Raw genomic sequence first — 22507 nt, 5'->3', positions numbered from 1 at the left:
CTCTATTCTTTTTTTATTCTTTTCCAAATTCTCTAGCAGATTTTTCTGAAGATTTTACTTATCTTCGGTTTACTTTGATAAAAACCATTATGGTGCAAATGACTAAGCTGTTACCATGACAACTCATAAAAGTTAATGCTAAGGGTACGCTATTTGCACCACAGTGGTTCTTATAAAAGTGGACCGAATATAGAATTTTCTGTGTAGACCTCCTCTTAAGTTTACTCAGAATCTTCTCTACATTATTTGCCTCTTGATTTTTTTCTGGATTCTTTTTTCGAAATATTTTCTTCACTCTTCCCTAGATTCTTCCATCTTTTTCACAATCTTCTGATGTTCCTTTGTTCCATAGGATTCTAGTTAGATTTTTTTATGTGTAGATTTTTCTCTATTGAAATTATTTACTACATTATTCATTCAATTCTTCTTTCATTCTTTTCTAAATTTTTCTATACATTTTTGTGAAGATTGGTTTATAGAATATGGATTTTTTTTCTCTCTCTTTTCTCGATTCTCCTAGAAATGTTTCTTAAGATATTTCTCTAAACTAATTTTGAATCAAGTATCGCCAGAATAAAAGCCAACGGTTGAACTAGAATTTTGGAATTTCTTGAAAAAAAAAACTACATTCTTCTAATTCTTGTAAATGTCTAAATTCCTCTTCAAATATTCCCTTTAGAGTCTACGCATGATTTCCTAATTTGGATTTATTTATTTCTGGATTTTTCTCTGAATTCTTCTTTCGAATTACTTTCTACACTCTTTCTAGATTCTTCTTTGATTCTTTTCCTAATTCTTCTCCAGATTTTCCTTTCGATTCTACTTAAAATGTTCACTATATAAATTCTCTATAGGTATTCTTCTTTGAAACTATTTTTACACTATTCTCTTGATTCTTTTCGAAATGTTACTTACAATATTTCTCAAAATTATTTTTGAGATTTTGTTTCATTTTTCCAAATTGTTCTCTAGGTTCTGTTACATGTTCCACTCAAAATTGTCACTAGATTCTTTCTTCTTCAAATTTACTTTCCTTTAGATCTTCTCTAATAAGTAGATTTTCTTCTCTCGATTTTGAATATTTAATAAAATTATACCCAGAATAAATTTTATGGGAAATACTTCGTCAGCTGGTTTATTGTTGACTCACCCTGTATGTCACACTATTTTGCCCCCAAAATAATAAGTGATATTTTCGTAATCCATAAATTGCGTACCAAACAAACGAAACCATTAATTGAAATGATGATTTATCTCGATTTTATCACTTGCCGTAGAAGATTTATACCAACAAGACCAACCCCAATACACCGAAACCATAACAGAAGAAATCGATCCAACAACTGGAGCAAAGTGAGTTTTCTTGTCTTAATTTCACTTCATTTAATATTTTTTAACAACTTTAGGATCACTCGAACCATCAGGACCGTGTCTCAAACTGTGACCTCACCTGGAGGTAGGAGTGAGGAAGAAATGCGCCAATCCATGCAAAACGTCTTAGACCAGTTCATGTCTGAGGAAAGGAATCCTCATTGAGCGCTCTTTGGAGTAGTAATTAGGTATTTTATTGATACTTAAATTGACATTTTTAAATTTCCACAGGTATTATTTTATCCACTGATATTTTATTTTATTGTGTAAAGAATTCCAGTTGAAATGACCAATTTTTAGCGTTGTGAGTTGTAATAATTATAATTAGGAGTTAAACTTGCGAAAAAAGTGTTCTAAACTAAAGTTTCGTAATATATTACGCATTTCTGCTTTAAGTAGTTTTAAGAGCAGTTGAATTCCAGTTATGTAATTATTTTAGCCTTTGACTAGTGCCTAGATTCTTGGAATTTTTACTTGAAACAGTCAGTTTGTTTCGAGCAAAAATTTTACTGAACACTTGTTTCGTTACTTCTAGCAGAGCTGTTTTATCTTATGGTACTAAGCATTTCCGCCAGTTGATTACTTGTGAGATTTTATCATTATACAAATAGATTTTAATATATTTAATATAAATAATTAAGCTTGTCTGGAATAAAATACATCGTGTAGAAATGGTTGCTTCATCATTAATTATATTTATTTGAAAAATAAACGTGGTGTGTATTTATTTAACCGATTTTTTCTCCCCTTTAAAGTACAGGACTAAAACCCAAAACCCTTAAATAAAAGATAAATTTATTTTTATAAAAAGGTCACTCTGTATGGAGATATACACTGAATTAACTGTCTGTAATAAAAGACTAATTAAAACTGAAAAGTGCCATTTTCTCATTTTTATTTTAACCTTCCTTTTAACAAAATTTACCTTAGGAGTATGTATTAGCTGTTTCAAAACAACAAAAACGCCAACGTCGCATTTTCTCTCAAAATTAGCTGTTATAAATTATTTATGCACTTCAAAAAAATAATAGCTGATGTAATTTATAGTTTCAATGAGGGATCTAATAATAAATTAATAACTATTTTACAATTTTATCAATCTTATTTTAAAAAATAATTCGGTAAATTGCGACGGTGTCGTTTTTATAGCTTTGAAACAGCAGCAGAATAGAAAAAACAAAAGTGACTTACCTAGTAATTAATACTAATAATAGCAATTAGAAATTGCTTAAGCTTCACTCTAACAATCTCAATAAAAAAAGTTATAATACTAATAATAATTCCTAGTAACCACACATAAAATGCAAATAATATTCTCTCAAAAGTAATATCTTTCGTAATTAGTTGTTCTGTATGGACAGCTAAAAGCTCCATTGTTTTTATTTCCCTATCTCTAAGAAACTGAATTAAGCCAGCAGAATTCATTCTTTGCAACACTTTGTTAAAACTGTCACACAAAGGATAACCTTTCGTGAAATATGCATACAAAAAATCAGATTTTATTTGTGGTTTGATAAGATGCAGTGAAAATTCTTCAGTTGCGGTCAGATAAGAAATGTATCCAAATTTAAGTGAGTCAGTAACAAATGTTATATTTTTCTCATATATCATGATTAGTGCTAATACGAATTGATTTACCATGTCAGTATTTTCCTCCAATTCTGAACAGTTTGAAGTGTAAGAACTGTCAATATTATCGAGTTGATTATAAAACTCTTTTATTTCGTTACTGATGTAACACTGTAAATGCTTTTCAACAATATCTTGTAAACTGCTGATGGGACACTTGATTGTACTTGTCGTAAAGGAATCAATGAGCTCGCTTTTGATAAGTGTTGAAATAATCAAAAAACCGCACAATGTAAATGCTATTAAGATTCGTATTGAATTTTGGCGAAATGTTGACAATGTGGAAATTGCTGATTCGAATAACATTTGATAAGTTTGTACAACTGAAAGCTCAAAATCGGTTGTGTGTGTTAGAAAATGGAAAAAGACACTTAATAGCAACAAACAAAATAAAATTAAAATAAGTGTAAACAAATCGAACTTCCCTAAAAATATTTCCCAAACATCCTTCTCTGCACATTGGGGAACAACCCAGTGATGATCAAACGCTAAGTGTATTCCAATTAAGTCAAATTTGGTAGAACTGTAAACGTCAAATTGTCGGTAGTTTAACATTAGGTGTTTTTCTTTGAGCTGTAATAAATCTGGTCTAAAAGTTTTAAAATATTTCTAGCTCTAAATATTACTTAGCATATCCTCAGTAGAATTATTCTGATACTCTACATCCGTTAAATTCGTCTCAGATTGTATTTCTTTGGTTACAATTTCAAAAATGGAATAAAACACCCCAGACGCATAGGAGCCATATAGGGTTTCGTTGTCCGTGTTGAATTCAAATGTGTGATGCTTTTGTATGTAGGGAAAATGTTCAACGTATGTTGCCACAACCGTCGTATTTCTCCACAAAAATGGTAATGTTTTGTTGAAAATATTCATTGACGAGAAATTAAAGTTGGCACATTTGCCCAAATCTGTTGGTTCTATTCCATTTGCGAGGACGTCTTCGTAAATAAAAGGGTCATAAGTGATTAAATCGTCTTCAAGGGTTAGGACAACAACCTTGTAAATAAAATATTGGGCAAGGATTTGAAAAATGTAAGGATTGTAAGGCTCTGCTAGAATTATTAAAAAATAGGCTCTAGGGTCAAAAATTTCGAATTTTTCGAGTAAATCAAGAATATTTTCAAGTGATGGATTTTCCAGAGTAATGACGTAGAAGTCGGCAAGTCGTTGAATTATTTCTGTAAAATTTTCCCGTGATGTTTTTTGATAAATGCAAGGGTATGGAAGATGCAAGTCTGTATCTAATAATAATACTGTCCAAGGTGCCGCATAGTATTGTTCCATAATTTTATTAACACATTCACTTGGACCACTTGTGTCCAAATTTAAATAAAGTTGATGCCTTGTTGCATAAATTGCGGTGAAAAGCAACAAAAGACTTACTGTATTTTCAAAATACATGCTGAAGTTGGTTTACAAAAAAATATAACTTTTCCAGTTTTATAAGTACTCAGTTAAGCTGTTTACAGTTAAAATGTCTATGCATAATAACTATAATTTAGGACGCAATAAATTAAAACCAGTTTAAGTCGTACTGAAAAACTCCAAATTTAATTTGATTAAAATGGGAAAACAATAAAAGTGATTGTGATAAATGATTTTAATTTCTTAATGCAGCGTATTTGAATGTTACAGTATTGTACCAAGCAATGGTAGCAGTGCATTTTGAGGAACATATAATTTATTCTCCGCATACTTTCTGGAGTTCTTGATACAGAACTCCGTTTTATATAATGAGCGTTTTTTGAATGTAGCGAATTATCGAAAAGGGCCAACATTTATGTATTTATTAATATATTAACGTTTTGTATTTCTTTTTAAAGAGACCAACTTTCAAAATGAATTTTTTTTAATATGAGATAAATTTGAACTTTTCGGAGTTATATGGCGCAAGAATTTTTTCAATATCTTTAAAAATGGGTAAGATATATTTTTTTTATAATTCACTGCACGCCGTGGTGACGTCACTCAAGCCCAACTAGATCAGACGAGCGCCACCGATAGTTGAGATCTGTTTATTTATACGTGTGAACGTGTGCGTACAATACAGATCTGTGGATTAGGCTTGTTGTTTTGTCTTATTAAAAACTATTTACTATGAATGCAATTGAACCATACCAGTACGAACCTGAGTGTTCGAATAATGAAAATAAATGTTCTGTGAATAACACTAACAACCCAAACCATGGACGGAACACTAATTTAAGATGGTGCACATGTGGACAGTGTATAATTCTATCTTAAAATGAAGAATGTTGTTGCTGAAAAGAATCTAAAATAATTTAAAAAAAAAGTATGGCAAATTTTGGGAAAAAGAACGGTTACGTGGTTGGTAACAATGGCGTGCTGAAGAAAGAGTCGGAATCGGAGGAAGAAAGTTACACTGGATTCGGTTTTAAAACACCAAAGAAAATTAAAGAAGAAAATGAAGGGTTGAGTAATCCGGCTCGAAGGACCAAAAATATGTATATCGAAGGACCAGGAGACTGAATTTAGGGGGATTTCACAAGGAAGCTGTTTACTCTTACGAAGCTATATTCAATCTCTATTTACAATATTTACAAAGTACCGACGGTACCCCGTTGTCGCGGTAGCGTAAAGGGAGGGGAACTCTTAACACTACTTCTCTAGGAAAACGAAGTTTTTCTTGCATATCCGGTGCTCTCCGGACTTCTTAAAAGACGACAATCACTAATTAATCCAAACCGTATTTCATCAGAAAAAAGATCGTTCCAATACTGAGGTAACAATGAGTTAACTGTCGAAGTCGAAGGCTTCATTATTAAAGTTTGTAATCTAGAAGAGTTCTAAGAGTACCTAGGACTATCTAATTTAATTCAATTTAATTCAATGCCTAGGTGCATCATGGCATTGTTAGAGAATAGAGGAAGACACACACATTCTATTGTTTTACTTTTTTGTGTGGTTTTACCCATTTTTAATAAATTACTGAATATTAAGTTTTTGACCAAATATTTCTTTTAATTTTTTTCCACCTTGCATTTTAACTTGGAGCAGATGTATTGTATTCCCAGTCGAATAAGGTTATATGGCCCCAGTCAAATATTTTGATTCTAATAATGAAGGGCATTGGAACGGTTCGCAAACAGAGAAGACCAAAGTTATTAAATAAATGCAAACTTTGAGCTGGTGGCATACTTATTTACTTATTTTTAATATACTTTAGGATAAACATTTTGTTTTGAAATTCTTAATAATGATTCTTGGATTAGACAGGGGGTCCAAGAATTTGGGTGATGTGCGTATTAACTTAGTATATACAGTACAAAAATTACTTTAGCTTCATTCTAACAATCTCAATAAAAAGTTATAATGCTTAGAATGACTCCTAGTGACCAATCATAGAAAGCGAATAATATTCTTTCAAAAGTAATATCTCTCGAAACTACTTTTTTTCTATGACGTACAGTTAAAGGCTCTATTAGTTTTGCTCCCACATCTCGATGAAACTTAGGAGAATCAGTAACAAATATTCTGTTTTTATCAAATGACGTGCTCATTCCTATTAAGATTTGATCTAACAAATCATTGTTTTCGTCAAATTTTTAACAATTTGGCGTGTAATCACTGGATAAAAAGTGTTGAAAAATAATTTTGGATTAACTAAAATACTGAGATTTGCTATTCATTTGAAGTTAGCCATTAAATCAACTTCTATACGAAATTTTAAACAATTTACATTTTAAGTAGGACAATTTTCAACCATTTCCACGTATTACAAAAGTACAAAAGTACAAAAAGTAAAGGCAATTTGTACGTACAGGTAAGAAAATAACGTGTTTGGAGAATTTTTGTGGTTCCAATTTTCTACGTGACTGACAACAATTATTACAAGCTAAATGTTTTCTCATCATTTTGAAACGAATATTACATAAATAATTGCCGTACAAAGTGCACTCATTTTGTTTGTATTTTGGCCCTCACAATTTCAATAAAAAAGACAACAGTGCTTACTACAATCCCAGTCAACCAAATATAGAAGGAGAATGAGATTGTTTGAAATGTAATGTTTTTCGAAGTGATAATTTCATTTGTAAAAAGAACTCTGTTACCCCGTTTGTAGCGTCGTTTGCTTAATTTCTGAATTATTCCTGTGGAAAACATCCTTAGGACCATTTTCTCAAACCTATCACGTAAAGGATAACCTTTGGTGAAATGCGCAAACAAAAATTCAAATTTGATTTTTGGTTTCAAACGGTGCAACGTGGGTACATTAAAATACGAAAATCCACGTAAATGTGGCAAGAAATAATTTAAAAATTTATAGTCTACCGTCTCAACGACAATTACTGAGTCTTTAACAAGTGCTACTTGTTTAGCAATTTCAAAATAATTGAAAAAGACATTCTTTTCCTGAAGCTCTACACAGTTTGACACATAATGACTGTAACTATCATCAAAGCGATACAACTCCTTTATATCAGCACGGACGTAACATTTAAAATTATTTTTCATGATATCTTCTAAAGTATTGATGGGACATTCGGTTGTATGAGTCCTAAAAGAATCGATCAATTTACTTTTGATAAGAGTTGAAATAATCAAAAAAGCACACAACGTAAACGTTGTCAAGACTCGAGTCGAATCTTTTTTAATTTTGACTAGTTTTGAAGTTACAGACTCCAATAGCATTTGATAATTAAACATGACGGCCAATGTAAAGTCGTTGTTATCTGACAGGAAATGCAAAATGATACTTAATATGATAAAACAGATTAAAATAAAAATGTTTGAAAAAAAATCAAACGGTTTAAGAAATATTTTCCAAATGTCCAAGTTATTACATCCCGGAACAACCCAGTAGTAATCAAAAACCATATAGGTTCCAATTAAATCAAATTTGCCAAAACTGTGAACATCTAAATTGCGAAAGGTTAGCATCATGTGGCTTTTTTTACTCTGCAATAAATCTGATGAAAACTTTTTAAACTTATTCGTAAATCAAACATTACTTAGCATGACATTATAAGGTTTATTTGTTGTCTCCTCTATAGAGTTGATGGCCGTTTCAAATTCCAGTTTTTTGGCTACGACTTTAAAAACGTCGTAAAATTGACCGCCTGGTTGACGTTGTGCGAGTCTGTATATGTAAGGAAAATGAGGGACGTATGTTGCCAAAACTGTCGTATTTCTCCACAAGAGTGGTAACGTTTTATTAAAAATATTCACTGAGACATCAAAAGTGGCGCATTTGCCCAAATCTGTTGGCTCTATTCCAGTTGCATTAACATCTTCGTAAATGAACGGATCGTAAGTGATTAAATCATCTTCAAGGGTTAGGACAACAACTTTGTAAATAAAATATTGGGCAAGGATTTGAAAAATGTAAGGATTGTAAGGCTCTGCTAGAATTATTAAGAAATGGGCTCTAGGGTCAAAAATTTCGAATTCTTGGAGCAAGTCAAAAATATTTTCAAGTGATCGATTTTCCAGAGTAATGATGTAGAAGTCGGCAGGTCGGTGAATAAGTTTTGTAAAATTTTCTTGTGATGTTTTTTGATAAATGCAAGAATATGGAAGTTGCATGTCTGTATCTATTAATAATATCGTCCAAGGTGCGATGTAGTATTGTTCCATAATTTTGTTAACACATTCATTTGGTCTAACGGGTCCAATATTTAAGTTAAATTGATTTCTGGTTGCGTAAACTGTTGCCAGGAGAAGTAAAATCTTTACTTCTTTGGCAAGTAACATGTTCATGCTGGATTGTTGTAACGTCTAAAAGTTAAAGTAGCTGTGTGTAATAAATAATCTAGGAGACACACCAATCAAAAATATTTTTATTTTAATTCTTTAATTTTATGAAGCAGTTACATCAGCAAATTCTATTCAATCAACCACATTATAAAATGAAAAAAACAATAAAGCTGATAGCCTAACAAAAAACATAAATTGAGTAATACATTGTAATGAAATAACCAGTTGAGAAATAAGGTCAATGTTGTGCCTATTTGATCAAAACTTCACTTTTTGTCTTTGGCCGCTTGGTGTTGTTGTTTAATAAAACAACACAGAAGTTAGGAAAAAAAACACCAAACGTTTGTTTTTAAACAAAATGGTTATCGTTATCTTTTTAAAACTTATTTCAAAACGTTAATAATAATAACACATTGATTTGGACTGATTCGGAAGCAAGAGTGTTAAAATAGAAATTAAATTGCTTTATACTATTACTAGTATAATGTGTTTTAAAATAATTCTCATGAGCTCTGCTCATTTGTATCCTCTGTCAATAAATGTCAAATCTGTCAATTGAGAAATTCAATTAATTTCTTTTAAAAGTTTCGTTGGAATGCAACTAAATTGTTACACCGTGCAAAAAAAACACTTTTATTATCGAAACTTATTTCCGAATTAGAGACTTAATAAATGGATAATGGTAATATTCGATGTCTAAATGCCTATCATTAGTTATATGAAGCGGCATTTTCGAATTTTACATGAGAAATTCACAGACGACTAGATGAAAATCAATTTTCTACATCTCAATGATTGCGGTAGATCGTATTCAGAAATTCGAGGCGCAAAATAAAAGTTTGTAGTATTGTTCCTTTTTTAATAACTAACACATAACTGACTACCGATTATTTTACGATAAATTCTCTTGAACAGTCTAAAGTTTGAGTTTAGCCAGACATTCATGTTCTACATTTTTATTTTTAGAAAATAAAACAGGTACAGTTTAGAAAAAATCGATATTTCAGAAAGCCTAATAAATTAATAAATAAATGATAAATCATTTTAGGCTGTCACAATAACTCTGAAGACATTTTTTCTCAATTGACTTTCAGGTGATAAGAAGGTATCATACCTGAATTAAAAAGAAAGTCTAGGATATTAAACGCTGCCAATCTTTTGGTACCGATTTGTTGTGTTTATCCTCGAACTTGCATGTTTTTCTTACAAAAATTAGAAAATGATAAATTGAACCTCTCATTGAATATGCTTAATATATTAGGTATAAAAATGTTAAAATTTTTCAATTAACTGTTAAAGTAACACTGTTTGTGTCACAGACTATTTTCAAAAACTTAATTGGAAAATTTTATTTGCCCGGCGCCTCCACCATTTTTCACTTAACTAAGAAAGATGGAAAAGGAGTACTTTTATATTTTTATAAAGTTGCATTTCATCGTCCGTATTCAATGGCAGAAAGCAAAATACGGTTTTTATTGTGACATACTTTTTCTATTACAAAATTAGCAAAAGACAAAATATTTCTTGATTTTAAACGCAGAGAAATTTTCACTACTGTTTTGTCGTGTTTATGCTCGAAGTTGCATATTTTTTGATAAATTGAACCTGTTTTTAAAATTATTTCAGAATTATTATTTAAACCTAAAATGTGATTAAAATGTAAATATGTATTTTTCAGTTACATAAGAGATTCAAGTCGAAAAATAAAATGTGAATAAAGAAATAAATGTTAAGTTAATACTATGCCAAACAACATATTTGTTGGTGTGATATTTCATATTATTTATGAAATAGCTACAATATAATTGCAGAAGTTGCTTTTCCCGGCGCCTCCACCATTTTTCATTTAACTTAAAACCTTGATAAGTGAACACGTGTTCCGAAGTTACTTATTTTTTTTATTCCTTTCTAAAGTAGGGTATTGTGGTCACTATTCAATGATAAAATGCGAAACTTTGCCTGCCTAGGCACTAATAGTTATTTATGCTATAAGGCCGTGAAGTAAGACTTTTTTTCTGAGAATGAATATTATTTGGCGGGGCGCAGGCCTTATTAATATGTAATTAATATGTAACCACATATTAATAAATAACGTTCGAATAATCTAATAAAAGGTAATTTCATTGAATATCATGACCCGTAAAAAAGTATTTTTTTAACTTGTTAAGGCGTTTTTTTACTATAACAAATGTGCTATTTCACGACTTAAAATCAAGCAAAGAAAGTGACGTTTCTTGACAGTTGCACACAAAATATTTTATTACGTGCTTAGTAACTTGTTCTTAATTAAGAAAGTTGTTTATTTTTAATTTTTTTGGCTTGTCAATTTTTAATTGACGTTTTTATACAATTCCGACAGCTACGGTAGTAGAATTTTTACTGGCATTGGTGCATTTTCCCGCACGCCCACATTGAAAATTTCCTCGAAAATTTTAGACTTGTACAGACAACGAAAAAAATTAATATTTTATTTATTGAACCAGTTTGAGTGTAAATCGAAATTATCATTTGGATAATGTAGTTAAATTCGACACTTGAGAGAAATGAAATAAAGATCAAGATGTTAAATTTATTTATAGAAATGTATGAGTTTATTTCTCAAATTTTGCTATGCATTTTGCTTTTAAAAGGCTCACAATTTGACAACAAAACTTTGATCATTTCGAACTGTTGCAAAAATTAAAAGTAGTTTGTTCTGACCAGGCAAATAATTAATAAATTTTCGAGTGTCCCTTTTAAATACAGTGGTTCCTAATTCTTTACGTGACAAATTTAATATAAAGTCAATGATTTCTCAGCATTTGAAACACATATTACATAAATAATTGTCCAGTGCAAAGTGCATTTATTTTGTTTGTAGTTTAGCGAATGCAATTTCAATAAAAAAAACAACAGAGCCTACAACAATCCCTATCAACCAAATATAGAAAGAAAATGAGATTGTTTGAAATGTAATGTTTTTCGAAAAAAGAATTTCATTTTGAAAAAGATAAGTTGTACCGTGTCTATATAATGGGTTCCCAAATTTCTGAATTAATCCCGCAGAAAACATCCTTAGAATAATATCCTGAAACCTGTCACGTAATGGATAACCTTTGGTGAAATGCGCAAACAAAAATTCGGATATGATTTTTGGTTTCAAACGATGCAACACATTAAATTCCGTAAATCCAAGTAAGTCTTGAAGGTAACGATTTAAAAATTTGTAGTCTACGGCCTCAGCGACAAATACTGAGTCCCTACCAATTGATACTTGTTTAGCAATTTTAAAATAATTCATAAAGACACTCTTTTCCTGAAGCTCTACACAGTTTGACACATAATGACTGTAACTCTCATCAAAGCGATACAACTCTTTTATATCTTCACGGACGTAACATTTAAAATTATTTTTCATGATATCTTCTAAAGTATTGATGGGACATTCGGTTGTATGAGTCCTAAAAGAATCGATCAATTTACTTTTGATAAGAGTTGAAATAATCAAAAAAGCACACAACGTAAATGTTGTTAAAATACGAGTCGAATATTTTTTAATTTTGACTAGTTTTGAAGTTACAGACTCCAATAGCAGTTGATAATTAAACATGACGGCCAATGTAAAGTCGTTGTTATTTGACAGGAAATGCAAAATGATGCTTAATATGATAAAGCATATTAAAATAAATACGTTTGAAAAAAAATCAAACAGTCCAAAAAATATTTTCCAAATATCCAAGTTATTACATCCCGGAACAACCCAGTAGTAATCAAAAACCATATAAGTTCCAATTAAATCAAATTTGCCAAAACTGTGAACATCTAAATTGCGAAAGTTTAACATCATGTGGCTTTTTTTACTCTGCAATAAATCTGATGAAAACTTTTTAAACTTATTCGTAAATCAAACATTACTTAGCATGACATTATAAGGTTTATTTGTTGTCTCCTCTATAGAGTTGATGGCCGTTTCAAATTCCAGTTTTTTGGCTACGACTTTAAAAACTCTGTAAAATTGACCATCTGGTGGCCTGTTCGGGAATTTCCACATGTAAGGCAAATGAGTGACGTATGTTGCCAAAACTGTCGTATTTCTCCACAAGAATGGTAATGTTTTATTAAAAATATTCTTTGAGACATCAAAAGTAGAGCATTTGCCCAAATCTGTTGGCTCTATTCCAGTTGCACGAACATCCTCATAAATGAACGGATCGTAAGTGATTAAATCATCTGCAAGGGTTAGGACAACAACTTTGTAAATAAAATATTGGGCAAGGATTTGAAAAATGTAAGGATTGTAAGGCTCTGCTAGAATTATTAAGAAATAGGCTCTAGGGTCAAAAATGTCGAATTCTTGGAGCAAGTCAAAAATATTTTCAATTGATCGATTTGCCAGAGTAATGATATAGAAGTCGGCAGGCCGGTGAATAATTTTTGTAAAATTTTCTTGTGATGTTTTTTGATAAATGCAAGGATATGGAAGTTGCATGTCTGTATCTATTAATACTATTGTCCAAGGTGCGATGTAATATTGTTCCATAATTTTGTTAACACATTCATTTGGACTAACTGGTCCAACATTTAACTTAAAGTGATTTCTCGTTGCGTAGACTGTTATGAAAAGGAGCAAAACACTTACTACTTTCGCAAGTAACATGTTTAATGAGTGTTCTGTTGTAACCTCTAATAATTGAAGTAGCTGCGTGTGATAATCAAGGAGGCACTTACGCAAAAACATTTTTATTTTATTTCTTTAATTTTATGAAGCATTTACATCAGCAAATTATATTCGATCAACCACATTATAAAATGAAAAAAAAAAACAATAAAACTGATAGCCTAACAAAATACTAAAATCGAATAATAGATGGTAATGGAATAACCAGTTGGGAAACAGGGCAGCATTGTTCAAAACTCATTTTTTTTCTTAACAACCGCAAAATGGACATCATTATTTGCCATTTCAAAATGTTATTAACACACTGATTTGGACTAACGTGGACCAACAATGTAAAATTGTAATTAATTTGCTTTCTACTAGCATAATAGTTATGCCAGTTTTTTTTCTACATTTCAATCATTGCGTTAGATCGTATTCAAAACTTTGAGGTGCAAAATGAAAGATATATTTTCGTAATGCAATACATATCTATACAGGGTGTCCCAACTAAAATTTGCACCCCTGATATATCCAATTTCGTCCAAGTTTGGAAAAAATGCTATAACAGGTTCATTTCAGTTTAAAGGGGGAACAAAATTTAATCTTAGTTTCAAAGTTTTTTCTGCGCCCAGAACTATCCCTTCAAAAAAATTAAATGGCAAGATGCGTCGAGTGGTAACATTTTGAAGCTGGTTTCATTGTCTATGCAACCATGTAGTTTTTTTTTAATTTTGACCGATTTATTGTCGAGAATCACGAAATTGATTTGTGATCGTTGGTATTTCGAAAATTGTTAATCTTGATCCTCTCGTTCAAATTTTGAAAGTTTTTTTGCCCAGAACAGATTCAGAAATAATATTTGCGCTAATATTGTTACTTTAAAGTAACAAACCCACCCATTTAAAAAATTGAAATATGTAAATAGCATACTATGTTTTTTTCATTTTTAAACGCTTTCTTTTAGAGAAGATTGATTAGATTGCTGTGAGAGGAAATAAAAGTAGTTAAATCATTTTAACTAATGTATTGGTAAAATGTCCACCCCCAATTTCCAAAAAATGGTACATCGATTTTTAAAAACAGTAGTCCAGATAAGATAGCATTTGTGAGTCTATCTATACCAAAAAACTTCTTCAAAATCTAAGCGAGAGCATTTTGGATTGATAATTTTGAAAATTTTATTGAGACTTGAACTTATCATAATACTCAAAAAACAAATCGTTCAAAACTGAAAAAAGTACATGGTTGCATTGACAATGAAAGCAGCTTCAAAATGATGGGTCACTAGACCCTTTTTGCCATTTAAAGTTTTTTATGGGGTAGCTCTGGGCTCAAGAGGGATGCACAAATAACTTTAAAACTAAGATAAAATTTGATCTCAGTTTAATCTAAAATTGACCGATTTCAACATTTTTTCCAAACTTGGATGAGACTGGAGATTTCAGGGGGTGCAAATTTTAGTTGGGACACTCTGTATGACGATAATGCGTTAAAGTTCTACACGTTTATGTTCTACAATTCAAAATAAAACAGTTACAGTTGTTAAATTAGACTGTAGCATAATTTATCATTTTAGGCTCTCACAATGACACTGAAGACGTTTTTTCTCACTTGACATTCATAGGTGGCAGGAAAGTAACACCTGAATATAAAGAAAAATCTTGGATTCTAAACGCAGACAATATTTTGTTGTATTTATCCCCGAACTTGCATATTTTTCTTACAAAAATAGGAAAATGATAAATTAAACCTCTCATTGAATATGCTTAATATGCTAGGTGTATAACAATATTAGAATATTTCAGTTAATTGTTAAACTAACACTGTTCGTGTTACAGACTATTTTGAAAAACTTACAATAATTGTAGAATTTTTGCCCGGCGCCTCCACCATTTTTCGCTTAAGTTAGAAGAGTAGGACTAGTTATTTATTTATTTATTTTTATTTTTCTAAAGTAGTATTTTATCATCCGTATTCAAGGACAGGCAGCAAAACTTTGCCTAGGCACTGAATATTTTTTTAATTGCTTAGTGACGTATTCTAAATTATGAACATTGTTTATTGTTTTAAGTTGTAAGTCTTTATGGAAGTTGTGTGGTAGCTCGCCTCGGCTCTCAGTTTTTAAACTTGTTTAATACAGAGCTGCTTTAGTGCCTTACTAATAAATAGCTACCATGAGATTTTCTAAAATTTTGATCTAGATATCCATGACAGTTACGTTAACCTGATGTCCATTACGGAATTAAGATTCCAACGTAATTTTTTTATGTTCTTTGGTGAACATAAATAGCGATGCTGAAGTTAGTTACGCAATTTGTTTCATTGCTGACGAAACTGTCATAGATAACTAAATCAAAATTTTAAAAAATTTCATTGTATTATAGTGTAATTATAGGAGTATTTTATCATGAATATGGTTTTTATTGTTCTATTCTTTTTCTGTTACAAAATCAGCAAAAAACAAAATATTTCTAAGATCTGTGTAACAATTTAAAGCAAATTAATACCGGGTGTTATCTTAGCAATATTTTGTATTGTTATCATTTAAGTAAGATAATTATCCGATAAATTTTATTCGATTGTCAATTTCTGACATTTTTATTTTAAAATCACAAAAAATACTTTCTTTTTTGCTGTTGTTGCTCAATTTAATTATTATTCTTTTTAAGAAAATTAACGCGGACAAATTCCAAATTTAAATCTTTTTTGTACTGTCACTACTAAAATATTGTATTCAACTTACTAACTGGATAATATTAAACAGAAGTTTGGTGAAACGAAATTATTTATTTAACTAATAATAATAAACAAAAATTATTAGTCAAATATGTAACTGATGATTTATTTGTCATTAGTTAAACCAGTCCTAAGTCGTAAAATTTTATAATTGTTATAACAGCTAATTGGCGTTTTTTTAGTTTTAAAACAGCTAATGAAAGCGTAAAAAACTAACACCAATAGGTTTTTTTTGACTATGCGTTTTTCTATTTTTCAGTGTTTTAGTATCTTTTTAATATTTCATTCAGATGTTTGTTCAAATCCAAATGCTCATGCTCTTGAATTCATATTTCATGAGGTATTAAGCCTAAAGTGCTTAATGTAGCCCAATTTTTCCATTAGCTTCGAAATGTATTACAAAACGTTTAAGTGTAACTTCAAGTTAACTCCCAGTAATCTGATTTTTTTTCTTTCCAATTCGGACCATGATTATTAAAAGAAAATCTTGCATTCATTTCGTGTTCACAGTGCCACATGAACATGAAACACATTTTTATAACATTCTTTCTACTTCCGATAAGTTCCGCAAAACCAACAGTCAATGAAGACGCATTTTACAACAAATGCATTCAAAAAATTATTGAAAAAATCGGTGCTGCTGAAGCACAAATTTATTTAGTGGACACAACAGTGAAAATACCTCTCCCAGTCGTTTACCAGTCAAGTTCAAAACCCACTTTTGATATTTTCGAGTTTAGACGACCGGACATTTACGTTATCCATTTACAGAATAAAACACTTGACGAAATGTTGCAATTTTTGGAAAAATTTGATTTTTTCAATTCAAGAGCTAGATTCATCATTATAGGCCCACACAATAATCCTGGAGAAATTTTTTCGCAATTGGCCAAATATTTCATTTACAATGCAATTTTCCTCGATAAAGAGGGTAACACGTACAGTTACGACCCCTACAAGTTTGAGGATGTGACAGGTCGGGGGGTAACTCCAACACTGCTTGGACCTTGTCAAAGTTTGGGGAAAATTTTCGAGAATAAATTACCACAGTTGTGGAGAAACACCACCGTTTTGGCATTACGTTCAAGCCAGTTTTTACCGAAGAAAAAAACGGGAATCTTGGATTTTCCCAGTATTGTTCAACAAAAACTAGGATTTCAGTTTTTATTTCAAGCAGCAAAGACACGAGCCTTTGGCAAAAATGTCGAAAGTTTGAGTAAGTCAATGTGGGTTAAAACGTGAGGTTAAAAATATTTTTAGACGATTTACGTGCAAGAAATTCATCTTTTATCGTACACCATTTATTACTCGATAATAAAGAGCATCTTTACTTCGATCTTGTCCCTTTACACTTGGTTCATTACCGTTTCTGGGTGGCACCAAAAGCCACTCAAATCCCCTACTGGAAATTATTTTTCGTATGTTTTAACCCAACTTTATGGACCCTAATTGCTGTGACTTTCTGTATACTAACAATAATTTGGGGCTTCTTTGAAAGTCATTTCGCCACTTCCTCACTAGAACTACATTTCCAAATTTTGATCGAGTCTAGCAATCCTTTTATCCTCAACATCACCAAAACTTCGTCTCGACTTTTGGCAGGAGTTGCACTCGTGGGTTTTATCAATTTTTCCACGGTTTATAAAAGCGAGATGATTCGATTTTTCACCAGCCATGTCTACGAACATCAAATAGAAACTCTTGACGACTTGGTAAAATACAATCTGCCTTGCTATGACTATCCAGACATAAAGTATCTCTACATTTTGTCAGAGGAAATGAGCCGTTATGTGAACAAATGCACAATCATATCTTCGGAAAATGAGCGAGAAAGTCTAGTGGAGGAAATCATCAAAGGCAAGAAACTTGTCACCACGTTCAGATATTTTCACTTTCGGGGGGTTTTACATGACTTGCGTAAAAAGGGCCATAAAAATATTCCAGTACATCTGACTAGACAAATTGTGACGTTCCAGTATGGTTATTACTACTTCACTAAAGGTTATCCTCTCTACCATAGATTTCGCGAAATTTTGAGAAGACTGCAAGCTTCTGGTATTACCACGTATATCAGGTATTCATACGGTCGTCAAAAATACGCGAGTGATAAGAAAATCATACTTGAGAAAGAGGAAAAGTCTGATATTTTAAACGCGGATAAATTTTCGGTACAGTTTTACATTCTTGTGATAGGTTTGGTGATCAGTTTTGTGGTGTTTGTCCTCGAACTTGCATGTTTTTCTTATAAGAATAAGCAAACAATAAATTAAACTATTCCTCAACCTTGCGCAATTATTACATAACCATTTTTTTAACTAATGAGAAATTATAATCAAGTACAGTAACTTATAATGAACACTTAAGGGACCTCGTCTTTACGGAGTAATTTTCAAGTCAAGTAAATTCTAAAGTTTTGAAACGATACGCAAAATGAAACATTAGCCTAATTTATTAAGATACGTAATTACATTGGTATACCAAAAAATAGCAGGGTAAATAAAATTTTATTTAATTCATACAGGATGTTAGGGAATGGCTTAGCAATATTTCGTATGTGAATTTGTCATGATCACACGAATTAAAAACCCTCATATCATTATTCCAAAAAGTGCGTACTTTTCTTCAAAAATTTTTATTAACCCACCTACAGAGAGTCACTGTGTGGTCATGGTGGTTTATTAGCAGTTATTTTTTTCATTAACAAAATGAATATGGTGTCGCATGGGCCTTTTGAGAATTTTTCAAAATTGTGGCTAACATGATCATTTGTGTGGGAGGTTCGTAAAATTTAATAACAAAACACTGGTTGAACAAAGAGAATATCGTAGTGGAGCAAGAAGGTAATTTACCTCTGCTGTTTTGTCAAAAATACTGAAATTTACGCTAATTTTTATAATTATAGTTCAGCGGTTCTCAAAATTTGGGACTTAAATTTCAGAACGATTTTTTGGGAAAACTATGCATTTTTAATTTACATAAATTTTGTTTAATCGATTTGTCTTGCCATTCTGTATCTATCTTTAAATTTTTGCTAAACCATTCCCTAACACGCTGTATAACTCGTTATTTTGGGAATAAATTACTCAACAAAACGCAAACTTCGTTTACGTTGTATTTTTTTTGATGAATCTTTCAACACTAAAGTTTAGCTTGCACCACTTTTTCCACAGTTCCTTATGATTGGATTTAATTAATAAAAAATTGTATACACAGTGTTTCAGATCATTTTAGGAGACCTGTGACATGCGGACAACAATACATAGTTCGGTACAAACTCAAATACAAATTTTGAAATGTTGAATATTTTTTTGCTTGTCCAACTCTAAATAATGTAGCTCGTTCTAGATTTTTGCAAAAATAAGGCAAAATTTTGCCAAATGTGGTGTTACTTATCTCTTGATTTTGCTAAAACAGGCGTTTTAATAAGCAATTATTTACCACCTAGTTTCGATTATGTCAAATGACAACACCAGAAGGCATCTAGTTAGTTACAATCTCCAATAGTTATTTTGACGAAACGACAGTGAATTTAAAGGCGATTCAATCATTTTAGAAACTCAAAGTTAACTAAATAATGCGTAATTCGAAGGAAACATCCTTTTATTTCAAAGTGGACCAATTTTTTCAAGTGATAAGAGTGTGAAAAACCAAAGTCGATCCCACAAATTTTAATTAATATCGAATTTACATGTATGAAAGGACAGAGCGCTTTTGAGACTTCGTCTGTCTCATTATCAGTGCCTGTTATGAGAGTTTAAAAGGAATCAGCTACACAGATGGAAAAAATGGTTTTCGTCAGTGCCATAGAGGAGAAGAATTTTTTTTGAAAATTTGTAAAAAAAAACTTGTAAAAAACTGACATTAAAACTGTTGAATAGTAGAAAGCATTATTCAACAGAATAATTTTTTGAAAAAACCCATACTTCTAGTGTTAATCTACAAAGGTAACTGTAAAGATGATAAAAATGGATTTTTAAAAATAACAAACTTTATGGACCCTTATTGCTGTGACTTTCTGTATCCTAACAATTATTTGGGGTTTGTTTGAAAGTCATTTCGCCACTTCCTCACTAGAACTACATTTCCAAATTTTGATCGAGTCTAGCAATCCTTTTATCCTCAACACCACCAAAACATCGTCTCGCGTTTTGGCAGGAGTTGCACTCGTGGGTTTTATCAATTTTTCCACGGTTTATAAAAGCGAGATGATTCGATTTTTCACCAGCCATGTCTACGAACATCAAATTGAAACTCTTGACGACTTGGTAAAATACAATCTGCCTTGCTATGACTATCCAGACATAAAGTATCTCTACATTTTGTCGGAGGAAATGAGCCGTTATGTGAACAAATGCACAATCATAGCTTCGGAAAATGAGCGAGAAAGTCTAGTGGAGGAAATCATCAGAGGCAAGAAACTTGTCACCACGTTCAGATATTTTCACTTTCGGGGGGTTTTGCATGACTTGCGTAAAAAGGGCCATAAAAATATTCCAGTACATCTGACTAGACAAATTGTGACGTTCCAGTATGGTTATTACTACTTCACTAAAGGTTATCCTCTCTACCATAGATTTCGCGAAATTTTGAGAAGACTGCAAGCTTCTGGTATTACCACGTATATCAGGTATTCATACGGTCTTCAAAAATACGCGAGTGATAAGAAAATCATACTTGAGAAAGAGGAAAAGTCTGATATTTTAAACGCGGATAAATTTTCGGTACAGTTTTACATTCTTGTGATAGGTTTGGTGATCAGTTTTGTCGTGTTTGTCCTCGAACTTGCATGTTTTTCTTATAAGAATAAGCAAACAATAAATTAACTATTCATCAACCTTGCGCAATTATTACTTAACCATTTTTTTAACTAAAGAGGAATTATAATCAGGTACAGTAACTTATAATGAACACTTAAGGGACCTCGTCTTTACGGAGTAATTTTCAAGTCAAGTAAATTCTAAAGTATTGAAACGATACGCAAAATGAAACATTAGCCTAATTTATTAAGATAAAAAAACCCTTATATTATTATTTCAAAAGTGCGTACTTTTCTTCAGAAATTTTTATTAACCCACCTATTGAGAGCCACTGTGTGGTCATGGTGGTTTATTAGCAGTTGTTTTTTTCATCAACAAAATGAAGATGGTGTCGCATGGGCGTTTTGAGAATTTTTCAAAATTGTGGCTAACATGTTTATATTTTTATAATTATAGTTCAGCGGTTCTCAAAATTTGAGACTTAAATTTCAGAACGATTTTTTGAGATAACTATGCATTTCTAATTTACATAAATTTTGTTTAATCGATTTGTCTTACCATTCTGCATCTATCTTTAAATTTTTGCTAAACCATTCCGTAACACGCTGTATAACTCGTTATTTTGGGAATAAATTACTCAACAAAACGCAAACTTCGTTTATGTTGTTTTTTTTGTTTGATGAATTTTTCAACACTAAAGTTTAGGTTGCACCACTTTTTCCACAGTTCCTTATGATTGATTTTAATTAATAAAAATTGTATACAGAGTGTTAAACATCATTTTAGAAGACCTATAAGATGCGGACAACAATACATAGTTCGATACAAACTCAAATACAATTTTTGAAATGTTGGATATTTTTTTTGCTTGTCCACCTCTAAAAAATGTGGTTTGTTCTCGATTTTTCGCAAAAATTTCTAAAAATAACAAATAATATAGTTACTTAAAATTTTCCGAAGTGTAAAAAATTAAACAATGCGTTTAATCGAGTAGTAGTTTTTTTATATAAGCAATAGAAATATATGATTTTTTTTAATCCCGACCTCTAACGGGAGGCGTAACAAGAGGTAAAAAGAGGTATAAAAAGTTAATGAATTAAAATTACAAAATAAATATAAAAAATTAAAAATTAAGTAAGTGGGCAAGAAAGAGAGTTAAACGTTCTAGTCAAAAATACTAATGTAAATTAAACAAGTGGAGATAAAATTGGACATACAAAGGTAATTTGATCATTAAGGTCGAGTTTAGATGGGTCATAGTGGATTTGAGGATTTCTAAAAAAATTTAAAAATGGGCTTCGTTGCAAATATAAAGAATTTTGACATTATCTGTGAGCGAAAAGGAATGACCGGAAGTAAGAATATGGGAAGCGAAAGAAGAAAATGTATTGGTTATGTCAGTATTTTTTTTCCTTACATGTTCTTGTATTCTGGTTGCATTGATAATTGCAATAAAGGCTATTTTTTAAAATCGTTTTAAATCTTTAAAAAAATTTAGGGATCGTGCAAAAAACGCCATAAGCATCACGAACGTTAAGGATTACCTATCTCAGACAATAATTGGATAATTTTCTTCGATCGGTAAACTCTCCTTGATACTTAATATACTATTGTCCATCAAAGTAATAACTCTATGTTTTCTGTGAAGATTCTC

At 31.1% G+C, this 22507-nt stretch overlaps 1 protein-coding gene across 16 annotated transcripts in view; it reads left to right on the top strand.

Annotated features, from left to right (window-relative positions):
* LOC656174 (ankyrin-2) overlaps positions 1-2098 on the top strand; it is a 133235-nt gene extending 131137 nt beyond the window's left edge. For 10 of the 16 annotated variants that reach the window (XM_015978439.2, XM_015978438.2, XM_015978437.2 and 7 more), the window contains 2 exons: positions 1278-1353; positions 1407-2098. In XM_015978439.2, coding sequence (XP_015833925.1) covers positions 1278-1353; positions 1407-1536 — 206 coding nt within the window. In that variant the 3' untranslated portion in view covers positions 1537-2098. Of the gene's footprint in view, positions 1-1277; positions 1354-1406 lie in introns of those variants that run through there. The other 6 variants (XM_064359905.1, XM_064359904.1, XM_064359899.1 and 3 more) reach the window with 3 other exon arrangements.
* Positions 2099-22507: the final 20409 nt, after the last annotated feature.

Source organism: Tribolium castaneum, chromosome 1, assembly GCF_031307605.1.
Source record: "Tribolium castaneum strain GA2 chromosome 1, icTriCast1.1, whole genome shotgun sequence".
Taxonomy (NCBI): Eukaryota; Metazoa; Arthropoda; class Insecta; order Coleoptera; family Tenebrionidae; genus Tribolium; species Tribolium castaneum.
The sequence above is the reverse complement of the archived record's forward strand: the minus strand, read 5'-3'. Positions and strand labels throughout refer to the sequence as shown.